The following is a 21,512-nucleotide window of genomic DNA, read 5'->3' as shown; positions in this document are numbered from 1 at the left end:
TCAAGTGCCAGGCAGAGAGGCGGGGGGCGGGGATGTGGGGAGAACAAGGACCCCTGAGTCTCTTCTGATTGAGTCCCACATTCTGATGGGAGAGGCGTGACCTGGGGCAGGTGACTTGTCTGTGGGAGCCTGTCAGCGTTAATTACTCAATAAGCAGGTAAGCGTGGCCTGCCTTGTGCTTATGTGCTAGTCTGTAGTGAATCATTTCACATTTTTTTTCTCACAACATCAAAGACTTGGCTTCTAGGTATGGCTGGCATCTGTCTCTCTTCCAGCCCTACAGCACGTTCCTACAGACTCACAGTCTCTTTTCAAACATACAAGGCAGGGAGGAAGTATCCACTAGAAGTCCACTACAGATCCGTATATAAGCATAAATAAGCTGGGAACTCGGGCCCTGGGGCCTGCCCTAAGCCAGGCCTGGCTGAGCAGGGAGAGAGGTGCTGGAACACATCATCCCCCACTGAGCTGTGGAATCAGGGTTCCAGGCCACTGAGGGAAGACAGGTAGACCTCACAGGTCACGCATGAGCCCTGGTCCCCCAAAACACCTCCACCACTTCCATTCACCAACCCTCTCTCTATTCCTCCATGTGTTAGGAAAGGTGGAGGGTCAGAGAACGAGAGGAAGACCCTCAACAAGACAGACTGACCCAGTGGGCCAGAGTATGACCGATTGTGAGGATGGTGCAGGACTGAGCAAGGTTCAGATCCATTGTCCACAGGGTCGTCACATGTCACAGCTGCTTCTACGGCACCTGACAAATGCATTTTCTTCAAATACCCTGGGAGTAGACACATCGGTTCCATTTCACAGATGGGAAAAACAGACTCTCTAAGACATTTAAGCACTGATAGCGAGCGACATGGAACACAGCGTAGCATGAGCCCAACACCCAGGCGTCCTGTTTCTGCCAAGTCCTCAGGGTTAGGCTGAGCGTGGCCTGCCCTTGTGCCCCAGGAGCACCCCCTGCTTAGTCAGCAGAGCAAGGAGGGATCATATCCTTGGAAACCTGTTAATAGCTTCTCTTCCCCCCCATCGTCACCCCCAGGACTGGGTCACCAGCACCGAGCTCCTCATCTCCCTGGACCGGCTCAACACATTTGGGGATGACATCTTCAAGGACCCCAAGGTGCTCCAGTCCTACTACTATGCTGTGTCGGACTTCTCTGTGGGCGGCAGGTAGGTGAAGGCACGGTGGCGAGGCCTGGGGGAGGTTAGAGTAAAGCCGAACTCCAGGATCATGTGGAAGTCACCTACCAGTAACTGCGGAGAGGCAGCAAGTTCTGGTGCCCCCGGGGAAAGGAGGGAACCTGGATTCCAGCATTCAAGACCCTTCCACCTGGATTCCTGCTGCCTCCACTGCAACCTCCCCTCTCACGGAGCTTCCCGTTTGCTGAACACCCCAGGCTTCTGCCTGGAAGTTCCTCCCCGTCTCATCATGTGAGAAAAGCTACTGCCCCCATTTTCCCTTGTCCCCTCCACACACCCCGAGAAAGGCTCTATGCCGGGAGCTGGATTTGTGTTCTTGTCTGAGCATCGATCATTGCATACTATAATTTGTCTGTTTGAGCTTCTCCCTCTCCAAGAAGCAGGAGCCACCGCCGTTCTCATCACTGCCCCCCCACCTGCCCCCACTGGGGCTCGTCTCGTCTCGTCATGCCTGTCCTGGGCACTCAAGAAAGGCTGTGATATGTCTGAGGGCATAGATGATGGTGGTTGGCATAAAGGTTTGCAAGCTCTTTGTTTGAAAAGCAGCTCAACAGCGTGGCAGAGAGACACAGCTACTCACAGCTTCCGCTCGGCTGTCAGTCTGTCATCCCGTGGCGGGCTATATGTTGTTGTGAAGCTGGGAGCTGTGGTGCTGGTATCACAAATATGAGCGAAGCCACTCCTGGGAGACAGGCTTCAGTGGAGCTTCCAGATTAAGACAGGAAGATGTGAGGCCAGGAGGCTCCATAGAGGTGAAGATGGGAAACTTCATCTCACAAACTCTGGACACATCACGAGAGGCCAGTCCAGTTGGACATCCAGCTTACATAACGATGGTTATGAGCATGGACCACGGCCAGGCAGTGTTCTGTCTTGTTCACAGGGTCATTATCAGACAGAGCTGATGAGATGATGCCAGAAAACCACCACAGAGAGGCGAAGAGGGCCCTCGCCGTACCCCTGCCATTCACCCTCCACCTGCAAAAGCAACATTAGTTGATCATCTACTATGTACCCCATGGTATCTGTGGCTCAGTGGGAGGAGTCTTGCTTCAATGTGGGAGACAGGTTTGCTGTGCAGATTCTGCCTTGAGCAGAGAATAAGGATAAGGAGAGATGGAAAAGGGGCGGGTCAGAATGAGATCTTTGTTCCTGAAGAGCCACCTGTCACCTCTGCCCGTCTCTCTATAGCTGAATGCCCCCAGAGTCCCTCTGACTGAGTTTGACTACTCATGCCCCGGAGTATCTCCTGCTGCCACAGGCTGACCCGCCACCAGGAGGGGCTCTGCCAGTGGTGGCCCCTCAGCCACATCTTGCAGCTGCTGGGGAAATGCAGGCTGTTTCCACTTTGCCCCCTGCCACACCTACCAGGGAGTTCTGGTGACCTTGTGGATAACTAGCTGTGCTGCCAACCCAAAAGCACGCGATTCAAATGCACCAGCTGCTCCATGGTAGAAAGATGAGCAGTCTCCTCCCACGCAAGTTACAGCCTCTAAAACCTTGCTAGAGGGTCAGCTGAGCCAGTTCTGATGTGACAGCACATACCAGTAGCAAGCACTTGCTGCCGTCCCTGCAGCTGGCTCCCCTTGGTCCTGGCCAGCACCGCCCTGACCTCCCTCTGTGACCAGAACCAAGCCACTGTGCTCAGTTTGCCCAGCCCACATGAATTTTATCCACAGATGCCCATGGACAAGGGTACCAGGTACTCACTCCAGGCCCCTGTGTCTCAGGTGGTGCTGAGGTCCTTCTCTTCCTTGGGTCCTGGGGACCCAGAGCAGAGCACTAGGGACCCCTCTGACCCAATGTCCACCCTGGCTCTCTGACACCCAGTGTGCAAGCCTTCTGGTGAAAGGCAGATGTGCCCAGGCCAGGGGTCTGGTCTCCCTGGTCCACCACACAGCGCCCAGCGGGGTCCTCATGCTTCGGGAGCCCCTTCTTCTGGCTACTCTGCCTCCTCTCAGACCTCTGCATCTGAAAGCTGAACTTGGAGGCTGCCCCAGTAACTTCTGCTTCTCCAAAGCTGGGAACACAAGGTCTGGCTGCCTTCTTGGGGCTGTTGGTGTCATTAGATGCCATGCCATTGAGTAGAATAGGACTCCTAGTGACCTTGTGAACAACAGATCAGAGGCTTGCCCTGTCCCGTGCCAGCCTCACAATGTCCACCATGCTGGAGCTCACTGTTACAGCCACTGCAGCCATCCATCCTGTTCTTTTATTTTCCCATTGGACTTAAGAAAGGGAAAATACGGAATGCCGAAAGGAAAAGGAGCTGCTCTTGGGGCTGCTGCCACATCCCTCATTGGAGTCCCCGGAGTCATCGGTATATGGAGGGAGAAGGTCCTGCTGACCAGGCTCTGCATGAAGCATTTTGCAGCCAGAATTTCTTTGTCCACAACCATCTCTTGTTATGATCCCCACTTTACCTCTAAGAAAGAAGAGGTTCAGAGAGCTTGAGTGACTCACCCAAAGCCCTGTATGTAGAAGGGACAGCTCTGGCCCTGTTTGCACCATCATTCAGGGGCTACCTGTGCACAGGTGCTATGGTCCCAGGAGAGGTAGACACAGGTATTTCTGCCCTAGTCTTGTGAGACAATAGACAGTAATCAGAGTTTAAAAAAAATAAGCACAAACAGAATGATGGGAACAGGGGGGCTCAGGATGGGGTGTTTATGCAAAGCTCAGGGCTCTGGAAGCTGACAGGGTAGAGCTGAAGCCTGAGCCAGAGGAGAAACATGTGCATTCCAGGCAGGCAGATCAGTGTGTGCACCGTCTGGGGTTGGGAGCTGGGAAAGGGTGGGTGCAGCATGTCGATGAGGCAGCCTCAGCCTCGCAGGCCACAGACCAGGTTTATTCTTATCCCACAGTCAATGGGAAGCTGCTGAAGCATCTGACCAGGGTTGCAAAAGGGTTACTCTTTCAAGTTTTGAAAAGCAAAGATGTCCCTTTGATGTTTAAGGTGCATCTGACCCAAGCTACCTGCCTTTTCAGTCATCTCATATACATGTGAAAGCTGAGCTGTGAAAAAGGAAGGATTGATGCATTTGAACTGTGGTGTGAGTGAAGAATATTGACTGCTCTCCATCAACAACCAGGACAGCACAGCAAAGGAACGAACAGATCAGTCCTAGAAGAAATACAGTGTTCCTTAGAATCGAGGAAGGAGCCCTAGTGGCATAGTGTGGGGCTGTTAATGGGAAAGTCAGTGGTTCGTACCCACCAGGCACTCTTTGGGAGAAAGCTGAGACAGCCTGCTTCCATTAAGATCAGTTGTTGTTGTTGTTGTTGTTTGATGTTGTTGAACTGAGTACTATTCATAGTGACCCTATGAACAACAAATCTGACCCTCTCCTCTCCTGGGCCAGCCTCATCATCTCTGACACTTGAGCCCATTGCTGCTGTCCCTGTGTCAGTCCATCTGGCTGAGGGGCTTCCTCTCTATCACTGACCCTACAGCCTCAGCAACCCAATGGCAGGTTGCCATGGGTTACTATGGCAACTCATAGTAGTAGGCTTAGTGGATTGGAGTCAGGATGTAAGTAAGATTTTACTTGGGACATGTCATCAGGAAACAACACCATTTAGTAGAAAAGAACAACAGGTTTGGTAAACAGAGGGCTAGCTTAAATGAGAAAAGCCTGCAATGAGATGGACTGACTCAACGGTTACAGTCATGAAGATGGCTCAGAGCCGGGCGATGCTAGAGTCTGCTGTACATCGGGTGCATGAGTTGGTGTTAATTCACCAGCAACTAACAAGAAGCAAGAGTCAGATTTTTTTTAAATTTTTTTCTTTAAATAGCATTCAGTTTATTACAACTATTTAGTATTGGCTTCCCATATTTCCTCCCTTTTGTTTTTATCATAATTATGTTATCATCTAGATGAGCATCTAGAGTCAGATTTTTTAAAACATCCCAAACCCCTGAGCATGAGGAAAGATGAGAGAGGAGAGGAAGCCTGTGTGATAGATAGTCCGCAGCGAGTGCAGGCGTCCGGTGGGAGATGAGGGCAGTTTGGACCAGGGAAGCTTTGGGGGTGGGGCGAGGGGGTGGGAGAGAGTGGTGGTGGGTGTGGTGGGCATTTGCCAAGGTCTAACAGTTCCTAGGACAGAAAATCAGCTTTTGTACTTAATGGGCCATGAGGATAGGGAGTGCTAGATAAAGCTCATACTTCTGGTGGGGGCGAAGAAGGGGAGGAAGTGGAACACTGCCTTTCTTTAGGGTGTCTGTAACTACCAGGGACTCCTGAAGCTTGGGGATGAAGGAAGACATGTGGAGGTATCTGTGGGGTGTCAATGAGGACCTCCGTTCTCTTCCACTTCAAATCCACTTGATTCTACTCTAACCTCCTGAAAGTCAGACTCACTGAGGATAGCAGAGCGCAGAGCTCTGGGATCTGCTCACAGGGGTTTCAAGGCCAGAGAACATCTGGGCCCCAGCTGTCGGGAGCTGGACCACCCTCCAACCAGCCGCTGGCTGGAGAAGGAGGCTCACGGGTGGGGCAGGTGGCCCAAGCAGCCTGTGGTCCAGAGCGGCCTCACAGAATTTCATTCTCCTTCCCTGCGGGTCAGAGGGCTCCACGGGGGAGGCAGGCATTGGCAGCAGCCTCTCCGGGACAAGAGTGACCCCTGGTTGTGGCCCTAGACTTCTGTGTCCCACCCTGCTTTGTGCCTGTTTCACCTCAGCAGCAGGGCTCAGACTGCCTCCCTACTTCCTGTCCATGCTTGAAGCCCATAAAGGAATACTGCCCTGGAGCCTTTGCAGCCCTGTGTCCCACTTTAGAGAAGGTACTGATGTCCTAATCCCAATAGTGTCAGTAATTCCTCAGCGCCCACAGAGGAAGCATATGGAACATGGCCTGTGGAGAGTGTATTGATATCATGGGGCTGTTTTCATGAAGTACCGCAAATTAGGGGGCTCGAAACCACAGAGATGCATTCTCTCTAAGTTCTGGAAACCAGAAGTTTGAAATCAAAGTGTTGGCAGGACCTTGCTTGCTCCTTCCAGGCTCTTGGGGAGAAAACTTGTTCTTGCTGGTTTCTACGGCTCTCAGCACTATGTGGTGTTTCTTGGCGTGTGTCTGTGTCACACCGATCTGCCTCGTCTTCACACAGCCTTCTTCCCGTGCTGTGACTCTGCGAGTTCTCTCTTCTGCTTACTTATAAGGACAGCAGTCATTGGATTTAGGGGCCAGCTTAGCCCAGTGTGACCTCAGCTTAACTTGCTTTCATCTACAGAGACCCTCTTTCCCAAGTAGGTCACATTCTTAGGTTGCAGCAGGTGTGGCTTTTGGGGTCCAGGATTCAGTTCATTACAGGAGCTACCATGTGACTGTAGAGACACGTCCCAGGGCTCCAGGTCTGCGTGGATGTAGAGGACAGGGTACAGCCCCTCACTCACCTGATGTCTGCCACTTTGTGGGTCTTAGCCCCAGTTTCTTCAGCGCTGAAATAGGGATAATAACAACCCCTCCCCCCTTGGTGATGAGGGTCCAACAAGAAGGTGTGAGCTGGTGACTCACATGGGGCTGAGCTGAGTAAGACCTGGGGTCAAGGCCATCTTCTAAGTTCTCGGTCTGGCTGCTCAGGACAGGGTAATGGCCAGATGAGGTGACGGCCCCACGGAGCCAGGCCAGCCGAGCTTGTCACGCAGGCCCTGGAAAAGCTCTTTGTCACAGGATCTCTTCATCTTACAAGAGGAAGGGAGGGAATAGGAACATGGGGCCATGGGCTGCTCTCAAAGACATCAGTTCTGCTAGGAATCTGAGACAAGTCAGGGACTGTCCCCTGTAAGGAACAGCCTCTTTCTTCTCCTTTTTTAAGAAGTACAAGGAGAACAGCACAAGGCAGCCTTCCTAGCTGCCCTCCCCAGCGCCTACCACCAAGACCGCCCACCCATCCCTCCTCATGGTTGAGAAACAATTTAGTCTGAGTGTTTGCTGGCCCTTTGTGAGGCCCCTCATAGCGGGAATGCTCTGTGGCAGCTTTGCTCACTGCCTCTCACTGGCTGGAGGCCTGGGTCAATCTCTCTGTGCCTTGTCTCTTCATGTGCTAATTGAGGTCAGTAAAGGGCTGTGAGATGGGCAAAGATTCTGAAGCTTCATCTGACATACTTTGGACATGTTGCAAGGAGGAACCAGTGAAAGAGAGAGACATCATTCTTGGGAGGGTGGAGGGACAGTGCAAGAGAAGACCCTCAATGAGAGGGATTGATTCAGTGACTGGGGTAATGAGAGTAGGTGTGTCAGAGACAATAAGATTGAAACAGTACAGAGCAGGGTTCAGAGCTGTTGTACATAGGGTCACTATGAGTCTCAAGCAACTTGATGGCACATAACATCAGTGCGGTTCCTGGAGTTCTGGTGGCCTAGTGGCAAGAAGCTGCACTGCAATTCTGAAGGTTTGCAGTTTGAGGCCACCAGCTGCTCCTTGGGAGAAAGATGAGCAATCTCCTCCGTGCAATTAACTGCCTCTGAAAACCCACCAGAGGGTCACCTATGGGTCGGTTCCAACTCTACGATACACAGCAACAGTAACAACATGCTATTCCTGGAGCAGCCAGGCAGTAAAGCTCACACTCACAGGAACTACCTGCCCATTAACCCCCATCTGCCAGCCCCTTCAGGACCCTTGATCCTCACCTCCATGCTGTCTTGCAGGTGCAAGTGTAACGGGCACGCCAGTGAATGCGGCCCCAGCGAGGGCGGCCAGCTGGTCTGCCGGTGCCAGCATAACACGACGGGCGCAGACTGCGAGCGCTGCCTGCCCTTCTTCCAGGACCGGCCCTGGGCCCGCAGCACAGCCGAGGCCGCCAACGAGTGTCTGCGTGAGTGTCCAGGGGCCACCGACTCCCCAGAGGCTCGCTCCGGGTGGGGATGGGGGTGCACCTGGGTGGGCCTGGCTGGAGCAAGACTCTGAGCCCCACCATGCCATAGGGATGAGAGGGAACTGTGGGGGGCCTGGGGGAGCTTTAAGCCTTCATTTTCCCTAATCAACTTCACCCCAAGAGAGGTGCCCAAAGTGGGAGGCCCCCGATAGCTCCAGGCACAGTTCCTTTGTCTCCAGTCCTTCCAAGCCCAGTCATTAATCAAAGCCAGGCTACCCCAAATCCAAGGGAGTCCTGACCTAGCCACCCAGCCTTTCTCAGGGCTCCAGGCAGCGCTTTGATGTCCTAGCGCCCTGAGTGATGTGGCTTCACCCCCAAACCTCAGAAACTCCAAGGAGAAAAGGGTACCATCATGCCTTCTCAGTGACGTGAGGCCACACAGGGACTAACACCACCCGCCCCCGCCCCCTGCCTGGCATGCCAGCCCATCCAGACACCCAGGTCCCACAAGCCCCGCCCAGAAGCCCGCCCCTTCTCTCCTCCGCCAGCCATCTGGTTTCCCTTAGGCTCTCCGTGGGCTCTGTGGTCTGGGTGTTGGCAGCTGCCAGAGGAGGAAAGCCTTTGCGTGGAGACGCCTTGACCAGCCTGGCCTCCGGATCCCATTGTCCTCTTGGGTTGGGCAGCTAGGAGCCAGGGCTGGAATGGGGAAGGACAGCCTGTTCCTTGGGACAGAGTGCTGTGAACAGGAGCTGCCTCGGGCTGCCTTGGCCCTGATGGGTTCCTGCTGCCTTTGCTGGCCTGCCTGCCCTGGGGAGCCCTCCAGGCTGTGCAGGCTGCCTCCACAGCCAGGACACCAAAGGTCAGCTGACATGTGCTGTGTCCTCACCCCTGTGGTCACACCTCTGCCCTTCATTCCGCAGCCTGGAAGCCAGGCCTTCATGCTTGACCCTGCCGCCCCAGCCCAGTAAGCTCCAGAGCCCTGGATTCTGCTGACATCCTTCTAATCCATCTAACCCGTGACCTTGGTCCAGGCCCCATCACCTCACCACTGGGTGCTAAGCTCCTTCTTCCCTGCTGTTGCTTCCTGCAGCCCTCTTCCACTCACAGTCCTTGTAAAATGGAAATTTGATTGTACCCATTCTCTGCCCAGAAGCCTCCCAGGGTTGCTTAGAGTGAACTCCACTCGGCACACTGCCAGGCCTCCCAGGATTAAGCCCTGCTGACCCCACAGCTGCCCATCACATTGCATGCCAGCCCTGCCCAGCCTGGCTCGCGGTCAGTGGCACACCATGCCCACACTATCCCCACGCTGGGACCCGGCTTGTTTCTTTATCCCCTGGACCTTCTCCATCTGCCTGCGGCACCTTCTCCCCATTCACCATGTCGCTCCTTCCTGCTCAGCCTTCAGATTCAGCTTAGCTGTGTCTTCCCTGGGGAGCCCAGGTGCTTCGTCCAGGACAATTGGGAGAGCCCCTCCCTTCCTTTCAACTTTGCGCATGCTCCACCTCATGCTTCTGTCATCACAGTCTTCATCCATGGCCTGTTCCCTCACTCCTGGACAGAGGTGTAACCTGGGGAGAAGGACTGGGCTACCTGAGCACAGGATCGAGGTCTGTGTCAATCCCTGGTCCATCCCCTGGGCTCACCACATGGAACTGGCCCTTGATACATGTATATACATACATACATACATACATACATACATACATACATACATACATACATACGTGTGTGTTTCTTCCTGGGCTAATGAGTGAGTAAAGGGTGACGTGTTTTTTCTATGAGCCTCGGTGACCTGGGGCTTTTGAAGTGTTAGGGACCAGATTCACACAATTGTTAGGGCTTGGAAACTCTGAGAGAGATTTTCCACATAGCAGCTCTAGCAGGTACATTCTGTGAGTCGTGACCCAGTGACCAGACCTGCCTTTCTGGGGATGATCCCATGACATTTTGGTGTATTTACTAACGGTGGCCCCTTTGCTTTTATGAGTGCCCTGTTTTGGATGGTCAGTGATTGGTCTTTGTGTATTTCATCAAGCCAGGCCTGAACCGTTCCGGGGCTGGGCTTTTGTTCTCCTGTGGCGTTGCCTGCTTGTGGCATGTCTTCTCCTAGCATGCGCTGGGTGCTGTTCAGGAGCTCACAGGTTTCCCCCCTGGGCCCTCCGCAGCCTGCAACTGCAGCGGCCGCTCGGAGGAATGCACGTTCGACAGGGAGCTCTTCCGCAGCACCGGGCATGGCGGCCGCTGCCACCACTGCCGAGACCACACGGCTGGACCACACTGTGAACGCTGCCAGGAGAACTTCCATCGCTGGGACACGCAGATGCCATGCCAGCCCTGTGACTGCCACCTGGCAGGTGACTGGGGCCCCGGCCACTTCCCCCACCTGCTCCACCTGTGCTAGTTCACTGTCCCTGTGCCCTTCTGCCACCAGGCTCCCTGCACCTCCAGTGTGATGGCTCGGGCACCTGCATCTGCAAACCCTCTGTGACTGGCTGGAAGTGTGACCGCTGTCTGCCTGGGTTCCACTCACTCAGTGAGGGAGGCTGCAGGTGAGGATGGCCCGAGGGCAGGGTGAATGGCCCATTGTGGCCCATGGGGACCAGGCAGGTCTGCACATGGTAGTAGAATTGGACTAAATGGCAGGATGTGGAGGGATGTGATGCTCAGTCCTCTTCCTTTCCTTCCTCCCTCCTTTTCTTCCTTTCTGTTTCTCCTTTTTTACTATTGGCTTCAGTGCTCAGTTCCACAAGAGGACTAGGATGACCAGGCCCTCTCTTCACAGAGCTCCTATCCTGGGGAGGCAGAGATGAGTAGGAACTAAGGTGCTGACTCCTGTGGAAGTCCCAGTGGTCTTGAGGGTTAAGGACAGGCTTTTTGTAGTGACACTGAATTCTGAGACCTAATGAGCAAGAGCCAGGCAAGGACGGAGGGAGGGACAGAAGTTCCAGCTGGGCAGAGCATGTGCAATGGTCCTGAGGTAAGCACAGGCCAGACACACTCAAGGGCCTGCAGGGGAAGGTCATGAAGCTGAACATGGAGTATAAGGCGAGAGGATATGCAGAGGAGACCAGGACCAGCTGGGGCTTCAGAAGGAGCTGTGTGAAGCAGGAGGAGGACAGAATCACAGACCAGGGCCAGGGACCATAGCAGTTATGCCTGGGCATGATGCCAGTCTGGATAGGGTTTAGCCCTGGAGAGATATCTAACTGGAAAGAGTCCAGAGCTCCTTGGAAGGCAGAGCTGATAAAGCCTGGTCACAGAAGGCTGAAGAGGGAGAAGAGATAAGGCTGACCCCCAGGCTCTGCTTTAGGTAGCCTGATTGTGGGGGAGGGAAGAAGGGGACAGCCTGATGAGGGAAACACGGGGGTGAGAGGAGCTGGGGTGGGAGATGCTGAGTGCAGTCTGGGTATGCTGAATCAGTAGTGCCTGAAGTCCATCCAAGGAGAGAGCTGGGTAAGAGTTACTGGGGGCAGAACCTCAGCAAAGGGATCAAACAGTAGATGCTTGGCCATCACTTAGTTGAGAAAATACACACTGGCCAGAAGAACACAGCTATTATGAATTCAGAAGCACTTCTAAATGAATTTGGCTTTGATTAACTGCATCATTATATTTGGAAGTGAGTGAAAAAGGTATGAGAGAAGGGCATGGAGGTCTCAATCCCCTGCAAACACTCAGTGGTTCTGGACACGAAACTGGCCACTGGGCAGGGACCTGGCTGACTCCTGGGTCTCTCTGGCTCTAGGGCTTTGCATGTGCTGTTTTTCCTAGCCTGGCATGGTCTCTTCTCCCCCTTAAGCCTCTTCCAATTCATGTCTAGCAGCCTCCTGCTTGCTCTTCAGCTCTCAGCTACAGCACCACTTTCCCTGGGAAGTCTTCCCTCTAAGATCAGTAGCTAAGTTCCCTTCCACTTGCCCTTTGCCTCCACCCCCAGGCCAGGCCACCTGCTCTGTCTTGGTGCTGCCACAGCTTCCTGTCCATTCTCTCCCAGAGCACCTGTCACAGGACAGGTGTACCTTGGAGACACTAGAGATTCTATTCCAGACTGCCACAATAAAGTAGATATCATAAAGCAAGTCACGTGAATTTGTTCCCAGTACACATTACAGTCAGGTTTGTACTATATTGTAGTCTATTAAGGGTGCAATTGCATTATGTGAAAGTTTGAAATAGTATGAGAATGACCAAAAGGTGGCACAAAGGTCCTGAGTAAGCACAATGGGGAATGGTGACAGTAGACTTGCTCAACGCAGCATTGCCACAAGCCTTCAATTAGTTTAAAAAAATGCAATATTTTCAATAAGCAATAAAGAAAAATACACTAAAACAAGGTGTGCCTACATAGGGTCTGTTTAACTGCCTAGTCTCACTGGATAGTGTGCTCTGTGAGAGTATAGGAGCCATGTCTTACTGAGTGGGTAGGTGGATAGAAGGATGGATAATTGGTTAAGTAGGTGGCTGGTGAAGTTAGTGAATTAATACCTAGAAGAATGACTGAGTAGCTAAGGGGATGAATGGGTAGAGGGATGGATGGTTGGAAGGGTGTGTGCGTAGATGGATGGATAACTGGAAAGATGAGTGGCTGGGTGGATGAATGCGTGGATGAACAGATGAGTGGTGGCATGCAGCTGGATCCTTTACAGGGGTGTAGACAAATCAGTCCTTTGGCAAGAAGCAAAGAGTAAAGCCAGGGGTAGGTAGCTTCCTGGCTCAGTCTCCCTCCTGGTCTTTTCAGGATCAGAGCATGATAGAGAGATTTCTTCCAAGGAGGATGAGCAATTCCTGCTCTGGAATTACTCATTGGACACCTTTTCAGCTGTCCTATCTCTTTGACAGAGCCTGCACCTGCAATCCTGCTGGCAGCCTGGGCACCTGTGATCCCCACAGTGGGTGTTGCCCCTGCAAAGAGAATGTGGAAGGTAGCCTGTGTGACAGGTGGGTGAGCTGATTCAATACTAAACCAGCTGGAAGTGACCTCAGGGATGGTGGATGGGGCATTGAAGCTGCAGGACTGGGAGAGGTCGGTCATGGATTCTAGAATCCCTGTTATCTTCCACCCTTCCTAGAACACTGTGGATCTACCATCAGAGAAATTATCCAAACAAAGGATTTTTACTTTGATCCTACACCATTGATGGGTGTATATGCTATGCAAATACATACCTTTTATAGCTCAGAATTCTGAAAAGAACTGAAAAGGACAGGAGAAAGGGGGGGGGAAGGGAGGAAAATGTACAACAATGAATGAATTTTATATATATATATATATATATATATATATATATATATATATATATATATATATATATATATATATATTAAAGGACAGGACAGATTATTTAGTTCAGGGATAGCAAACATAGCATTTGTAGTGCAACTGTCTCATTTCATACTCATGGCAGACATCACTAATGGAATGCTGCCACAGACTTCCTGTTTTATACTCATAGCAGACATCACTAATGGAGCACTGGCACAACCCTTCTGTTTCACACCCATAGCAGACATCACTAATGGAGCACAGCAAGCTTTACAATACGTCCTCCTGTAGCCTCAGAATCCTTCTTAATACCCCACCAATCAATTAAGGATTAAGGATTTGTACGCTGGTAACCCAATCATGTTTCAAAAGGAATATCTGAAGCCCAGGGAGGTGACAGACTTTTCCAAGGTCAAAAAATCCTTAGATTCCTTCTTTCACTCATTCTAGAGCTGACCTCCTTGTTCCAATAGCGGGGCTGGCAAATAACTTCTTAGGTTTAACGCCTTGGGCACATACTGTCTCCTCTTCCTGGCTTTGTCTCAGACCTTTGAAGCCTTAATGCACCCAGCTCAGGTCTCGAGGGGGCCTCTTTGATGCCCTGGACTGAGCCCAAGTGACAGAGTGGCCACAGTCCCTGCATTCGAAGTGTCTGACATAGCATTCAGCTACAGACTCTGTTCTTTTATATTTTTTTTTAAAAAATTGTTTCTTTTATACTGGTTTGCTTACAGAGTTTGTATACATTGTTTTTCACACCAGATCTTTCCCATTTCCTTTACCCATCAAATTGTGCCACCCATCAAATTGTGCCACCTTGTGATTAACCCCCTTATCCTCACCCCTCTGACTCTGTTCTTGTCAATGTGTTTGGTTCAGGAAGAAGCCAGTGCCAAATTCATGTGGCTGGTCCCTGGCCTCAGTTGTCCCCTGACCAGGCCCAGCTTTCCCCTCACTTGACCAGGTGTGGCTGTGGGCCACTGGAGAGGGAGGTTTCTCCCCAGAGAGGCCCTGCAGTGTCAGATCCAACCTGAGTTAAGAGACTCAGTTTCTCCCCACAGGCCTGCTCTGACTGCCTTGTGACCTCAAGCACTTTCTCTCTCTGGACTTCAGTTTGTGCATGTGTGAAATGGGAAGACTTTTCTAAGGCGGTTCATCTGAACTGGCCCTGAATATCTGGGTCTTCAGATGCTTTACATGAATCAGATTCCTAATCCAAGCCTGCTCATGTGGAATCTCCTAGAATGAAAACCAGCAGTCTGTATTTGTAAAACATTTTCCTGGAGTTCCTTGGAAAATGGCTGGTTCTAGAACTGGGTGGGGAAAATGAGCCAGAAAGAATAGAAGTGCTTAAAAAACCAAAGTTTAGAACCAAAGTATGGTGCTGTTGTGTTGCCTGCAACCCTATATAAAACAGCCCTGAACCCTGCTCTATCCTGTGCCAATCTTATTGTCTCTGACACACCTACCCCCATTACTCCAGTTATTGAATCAATCTATCTCATCGAGAGTCTTCCTCTCTTGTACCGTCCCTCCACCCTCCCAATGAATGACGTCCCTCTCTAAGGACTGGTCCCTCCTTGCAACATGCCCAAAGTATGTCAGACGAAGCTTCAGAATCCTTGTCTCCAAGGAGCAGCCTGGTCTCACCCTCTTTAGGATGAACCTGTTTGTTCTCCTAGCAGTCCATGATATATCCAATACTCTTCTCCAGCCCCACAGCCCAAAGGCATCAATTCTCCTATCATCCCTAGTCATTGTCCAGCTTTCTGATGGAAGTGCTTAAAAACCAAATAAGAACAAAGAAACAAAAAGAGCAATAACAACAACAATAAAAAAAAACAAACACAAGATGGGGCAATGACAAAGGGACACAAGACCCAACCCTAAGGAGTGTCTAGAGCTGGAACAATTTTGAGTCACGATATAAACAGTGATGAAATTGGATTCTAACCCAAAGAATAAAATAAATATCCATGAGTTCATACTGATTTAAAAGATTCTTAAACAAACAAACAAACAAACAAACAAGGACAAAAGGGCACTGCTTCCTTCCAGAAGAATTCTAGATCATAAATGTGGAAGGAATGAGTGAAATAGAAAGTCGCTGTTAGGACATCGCAGTAATAACTTCTGCAGGCGACCACAGTGATGAACACCACAACTAATGGGCCAAACGTTAAGGAGAAATAGGGCACAGACACAGTCTCAAAGTATCTCCCTCAAAGAGGGGGTTTATTAATTGCTGTCTGTTAACCTCCAAGTCGGAGTAAGAAACCGCTGCTTCCATAAAGATTTACACACTTGGAAACTCTGTGAGGCAATTTGGTTCCATCCTGTAGGGTTTCTTTTGAGTCCACAACAGCTGGAGAGCAGTGGGTTTGGGTGGTGGTTTTTAATACGTGTTGTTGTTGTTGTTGTTGTTGTTGTTGTGTACCCTCAAGTCAGAACCGACCCATAGCAGACCCTGCAGCGGGTTTCAGAGGCAGTTACTCGCATGAGAAGAGATTGCCCATTTGTCTCCCACGGAGCAGCTGGTAGATTTGAACCGCCTGCCAAGATTGTAGTGCAAGTTCTTACTGCTTGCTATCAAGGAGATGGAGTTCAATTCTGCTCCCTTTCAACTGGACTAAGAGCCCTGGTGGTGCAGTGAGTAAGCACTTGACTTCTCCTTGAAAGACTGGCAGTTTGAATCACCCAAAAGTGCCTTGGAAGAAAGACCTGGTGGTCTACTTCCAGAAGATCGCGCAGCCACTGACGCCATGATGGAGCCGGTTCCACCCCAGAACACACAGGGGCTCCAAGTCCTGGAGTCTCAATGGTAACTGGTTTGACGTTTTGGTTTGGCGTTCAATTTAGTGACTTTCTTCTGATAACTGTTGTTGTGTACTGTGGAGTTGGAATCCACTCATAGTTGACCTTGGCAGGTTTTCAAAGGGAGGATATTGCCCAGGTTTCTCCAGCAGGGCATCTGGTGGATTTGAACCACATACATGCCTTTGGGGTTGCACTGCAACTTCTTACCCCTGGGCCACCAGAACTCCCTTCTCGTGATGAGAAGAACAAGAATTTTGCAGTGTAGAAATGAGTCTTTAACCTAGAGATGAAAGTTAACATCACTGGTAATATGAGGTGAATATCCTATAGAAAATAAACCCAACTAAACAAAACCCATTATCATCAAATTGATTCCAGCTCCCAGTGACCCTGTAGAATAGGGTAGAACAGCCAGCCCTTAGTGTTTCTTTGGCTATAAATTTGTCAAATACAGACTGCCAAAAAAAAACCCCAACCCCCCCAAAAAAACCTCAAACAAACCACAACAAAACAAAAACAGACTTAAAACACCCAAACGCAGAGTGCTGAATGTTTGTCCACTGAAATGAGTGGTGGGTTCAAACCTCTGACCTTAAGTGAGCAGCCTACCATGTAACCATGACCCCATTAGTGTCCTTCAGGTATCACATGCCCCAGAGAAAGTGTCATGAAGAGGATGCCTCATCTCTGTGTGTTCTCCGCCAAGTCCATAACCCGAGACCAATCATAAAGCCCCTCAATAAAGCCGACACAGTGTCAATGATGCGCTCGGACCCATGGTGTGGGCAGGGCGAGGTTCTGACCGGTGGTTCATGGGGCCTGAGGCATAGTAGACCTGATGGCACCCAGCAATCCTGCCACCACTGGTCATGAGAAGACATCTGACAAACCCAACCCGAAGAATTTTCTACAAAATAATTGACCAGTACTCTTTGAAAGCATCAAGGTCATGAAAAGACAGACTTGGGAGATTGCAGAGGATTGGAGGAGACTGAGAAACCATGGTAATGAGTGCAATGCCGTTTCTTAGGTCAGCTCCTGGAGCAGAAGAAAGGATATTAGTGCAGGAAGTGGTGACATCAAAAGAAAGACTAAAGTTTAGTTAATGGCATTGTATTCATGTTCATTTTTTGTGTGTGCACTATGGTTACATGTGATTTTTAACATCAGGGGAAACTGCGTGAAGAATATAAGTTTCCAGCCAATTCTCATTTTCTATAGCCGTTAGTTATACAAAGTCATTACAGACAGTGAACTAGAAGATACAGAATCAATTGCTCCAAGGGAAAATACAGAGTGAGGCTCCTTACAGCCTCTGGTCACATTTTTGTCAGCATGACCTTGTTTTGTGTATGTTTCTGTTAAGAGACCATGTACTTAATATTTATTTTTTACTAATTAACATCAGACTCCCAGCCAAAGGCAGTGGAAACCAGGCCTGAATGAAGCTCATCTCCACCCCTTTTGTCTCTGTGAGGTGCGTCACAGCCTCTGGTACCTAGGAATACCACACAGTGCTTCAGCACCCTGCTTGGGGCCACTTTAAACAGCAAAATCACCCCCAGGAAGCACAAAAATACAAAGAACAGCCCTGAAGTAGACTCACAAGAAGGTCGAGTGTCACCTTGTTTGACCAGCTGGGGACGTGAGACTCGAATACCTTACTGCTCTGCTCTTGTTCCTGAATGACCACGAAGGTGCCATGGGCTTGGAAAGAAATTCTCACAAATGGACACGTTCACAAATAGGAATCCATGCATGATGAGGATCGACTGGATAAGGAACTCTATTTAAGTTCCTTATTGTAAACATTTAAGGAATCTTTACAGCTCCCCTATAAATTGAAACTTCACACACACACACACACATTTTCCAGGTGATTTTGGATCTTAGTCCAATTGCAGTCACAGAGCCTGTCTGGCTGTCCCCTTCCTCAGCCCACGCTGGTCCATGCAGCCACAGTGGCCTTGTCCTGCCTCCGTTTCAGATGCCGCCCAGGGACATTTAACCTGCAGCCCGACAACCCATCAGGCTGCAGCAGCTGTTTCTGCTATGGCCACTCCAAGGTGTGCACGGCTGCCACCTGGTTCCGGGAGCACCAGATCTTCGCCCACTTCCACCAGGGTAAGAAATGCCTCCTCCCGCCTCCAGGCCAGCGACTTCTACCCTTGTGGGCAGATAACCTACGTGTTGATGGATGTGAAGAGGAGCCCAGAGCTGAGGCTTGGTTTGCGACACTCCCACTACCTACTGCTGATCAGCTGTAAGAGCTCAGCCCCTTGGCCACCTCCCCTGCCCTGTCCTTGCTCTTAGCCCCCAGCAGCATTTATACTTAGGACAGTTGGGGGCCTGGACACCTGGCATCTTTTTTTTTAACAAACAAATTTATTTTCTTACATTTTAAGAGGCTCTAAGTCCAAATTAAGATTTCCAGCTGTAGAGCACCTGGTATTTTCTGGATCCTGTTGGGGAATTTCCAATCACCCTGCCAGGGTTGGCAAATCTGAATGCTGGGTGTTCAAATTCAACTCTCTTGTCTCCATTTATTGACCACCTGCTGTATGCCAGGCATGTATTAGAGTTCTTTTCCTGCCTGGAACCTACCGGTAGATACTTAGAGGGGAAGCAACTGAAGTCCAGAAAAGAGGGTCCTTTGTCTTAGGTCACCTGGGTCGGTCACCTCCTGAGTTTGCTGTTTACCAATGTGCAGGGTGCTGGGTCCTGGACTCCAGGTGGCACAGCCACAACTTCGGAGCATGGGCAGTGACCGTGGTACAGGGAAGTGGCCACGTTCTGAATTCTGTATTGTCACGACCTGCTTTGGGCTGGGGGTCTTGGGAGGATGGCATGCTGATTGTCCCCTCCCTTCGTCCTCCCTCCCACCTTTCTGTCCTGGAGCAACCATTCACCTTGGTTTAACAGGGGGCTGCAGGAAGGTGGCTTTGCTCTGAGCAGATGACAGTACCTACCCCATTGGGATACTCTGTTTAGCGAGGAGAATATTAGCCCAGAATAGAAACTCAGTTGCAGGCTCTGGGACGCCACAGACGTGGTCACAGCACTCCCTCTGCTGGACAATATGCAGAATGCAAGCCTGACTGGGTGAGTTGTGGGGACAAAGATGCTATGGGCTGCAGATCACTCTTCCATAGATCATAAAAATACCTCTCTCACCTTGCTGATTTGGTGCTTAATTTGAGTCATCTCATTTTGCCTTCATAATTAAACTTTTTCAGTCCCAGAATCCCTTTTTATACACCCTTTAATATTACTGCGGACCCCAAAGATCCAAAGACCTTTTAATTATAGCATTATTTATTTGGATTTCTTGAATTTGAAATTGGACTCAACTTATTTAAAAAGATCTGTGTGATAATCTATTGTAAAATAGCAATAGAATACCTATCAGTTATAACAAAAAAATAGTATACTTCTTTGAAAAAGAACTATCTTTTTAAAAAATGTCATGTGAAGAATAGCATTTGTTTTACATTTAAAAAAAACAACACTTCAAAATCTGGATTAACAGAAGTCAACTTATTGCCACTAGGCTTCTGCCATTAGAACTGTTGGGAAGGCACACTCCCAGCAGCTTCTGGAAAATTCTGCGGTACACTTGTGAGAGAAACAGAATGAAAATGCAAATTACATCATGGGGGCATGAAGAACATTATTCTTACCTTCCCACCCCCTGAAAGGATCTCACAGGTTCCCCCAGAGCATCCAGACCATACTTTGCATACTGATTCCCAGAATCAAATAAGTTCATCATTGTCCACATTTTGCATATGAGGAACTGATTTCAGAGAGGTTGAGACCTGCCCTGGGTCACACAGCCAAGAGATAGCAGAACTTAGTGTACTGGACAAGCCCTTCACTGCCCTTTGTGGCCTCTCCATTCTATCAGCTCATCAGCACACCAGCCATTTGACCAGCACCTCACTCCCTAGCTTCCCTGCAGAGCACCCTTTTGAGGTCTTTTAATTTATGGTCATTTGCTCCATGTCCAGCTGTTGTCAGACAGAGGGTGTGCTGGATGGAGACTGGAGGCCAGAAAGTCTAGGGTTCTACTACTGGCCCTGCCACTTCCAAACCAGCTAGCCTCCATGCGAAAGTGGGCTAATTGTGCAATTCAGATGACTTTGAGTGACAGGCGTGATGAGCTCATAGGTGAGAAAGCTCCCAGGAATGTCTGTGATGGGTGTGAATGCCTGTGAGGTGGCCCAGCACCCCACAACCTGGGGTGTCAAGGCTGTGTCCCTGTGTTGTGTTCAGCCTATCTCTAAAAGAAAGTCCTCAGGGTACACTCTGGGTGACAGGTGTGGGGCACTGGGAAGGGTGTGAAGTGTAAGGAGAGGTGGGGCCCTGTAGGATATGTCCAGCTACTCTGGATGTCATACTCATGGTGGGGTGTGTGTCTGTGTTTGCTGCCCAGGAGCCGAGGGCTGGAAAGCCAGGAGTCAGGAAGGCCCAGAGCACCCTGCACGATGGACTCCAAGGGGGATCCTCCTGAGCCCAGAAGATGGGGAGGAGCTTATAGCACCAGGTACCTTCAGCCGCAGGCACGACAGACGGCCCTGTTAGCATCCTACTGCTGCCTTAGCAGATGATCCAAACTAGTGGCTTAAACCCATTCAAAGTTATCACTGTACCATTCTGGAGGGCAGAAGTAAAAAAAGTGGGCTGTTAGGGAGAATGTGTCCTTTCCTCTTCCAGCATCTGGAGGCTGCTCACCTTCCTTGCCTCGTGCCCCCTCCCCACCCTCCCCCGCTTCAAAACCAGCAATGTCTGGCTGAGCCTCAGGCTGCATCCCTCTGCCACTGACTCCTCCACTTCTCTACTCTAGTTGAAAGGGCCTTATAATTACCCTGGATCCATCTAGATAATCCTGTCTTAAGGTCAGCTGATTGTTCAGTACTGTTGAATTTTATCTTGTTTGACTGTGTAATTGCCCATAAAGTCAACATAGGAATTTATTATCAAGCTGATTAAATAAGCACCTTCTCTTATTAAAGCCACCTCCTCTTCCTCTTGTCTTCAGAGAAGTTCCTGGGAGACCAGCGGTTCAGCTACGGGCAGCTCCTCACATTGACCTTTCGGGTGCCCCCCGGGGGCTCCCCGCTCTCCGTACACCTGAGGTTGGAAGGAGCAGGCTTGGCCTTGTCTCTGGACCACTTCAGCATGGCTGGCCCGGGCGACACTGGACGGCCTGGGGAGGCGAAGTTCACCTTTCAGTAAGTGTCCGCCTCCGTCCTGAAGGGGGGCAATGTTTTGCTTATCCTTGCACTCCGGGCACTGTTCCCTTTCCCGGTGTGATCTAGGGGACCAGTGCCGATTCCGAGGTCCCCACATTCCCTGCCCCTGCCCGAGGGTCCTTGTGGTCACCTGCCCCCTGGT

The 21,512-nt window shown here is 50.5% G+C and overlaps 1 protein-coding gene across 1 annotated transcript in view; it reads left to right on the top strand.

Moving 5' to 3' along the window:
* Positions 1 to 21,512, top strand: part of LAMC3 (laminin, gamma 3) — a 94,040-nt gene that overhangs the window by 29,049 nt on the left and 43,479 nt on the right. The window contains exons 3-10 of the mRNA XM_006892446.1: positions 1,052 to 1,182; positions 7,869 to 8,035; positions 10,204 to 10,392; positions 10,470 to 10,587; positions 12,875 to 12,973; positions 18,103 to 18,239; positions 20,551 to 20,661; positions 21,157 to 21,349. Of these exons, the coding sequence (XP_006892508.1) occupies positions 1,052 to 1,182; positions 7,869 to 8,035; positions 10,204 to 10,392; positions 10,470 to 10,587; positions 12,875 to 12,973; positions 18,103 to 18,239; positions 20,551 to 20,661; positions 21,157 to 21,349 (1,145 nt within the window). The remainder of the gene's footprint in view (positions 1 to 1,051; positions 1,183 to 7,868; positions 8,036 to 10,203; positions 10,393 to 10,469; positions 10,588 to 12,874; positions 12,974 to 18,102; positions 18,240 to 20,550; positions 20,662 to 21,156; positions 21,350 to 21,512) is intronic.

The sequence above is a fragment of the Elephantulus edwardii genome, unplaced genomic scaffold (genome assembly GCF_000299155.1).
Source record: "Elephantulus edwardii isolate Elephantulus edwardi_28Jun2011 unplaced genomic scaffold, EleEdw1.0 scaffold00116, whole genome shotgun sequence".
Classification (NCBI taxonomy): Eukaryota; Metazoa; Chordata; class Mammalia; order Macroscelidea; family Macroscelididae; genus Elephantulus; species Elephantulus edwardii.
This window is presented reverse-complemented; position numbering and strand designations above follow the sequence as displayed.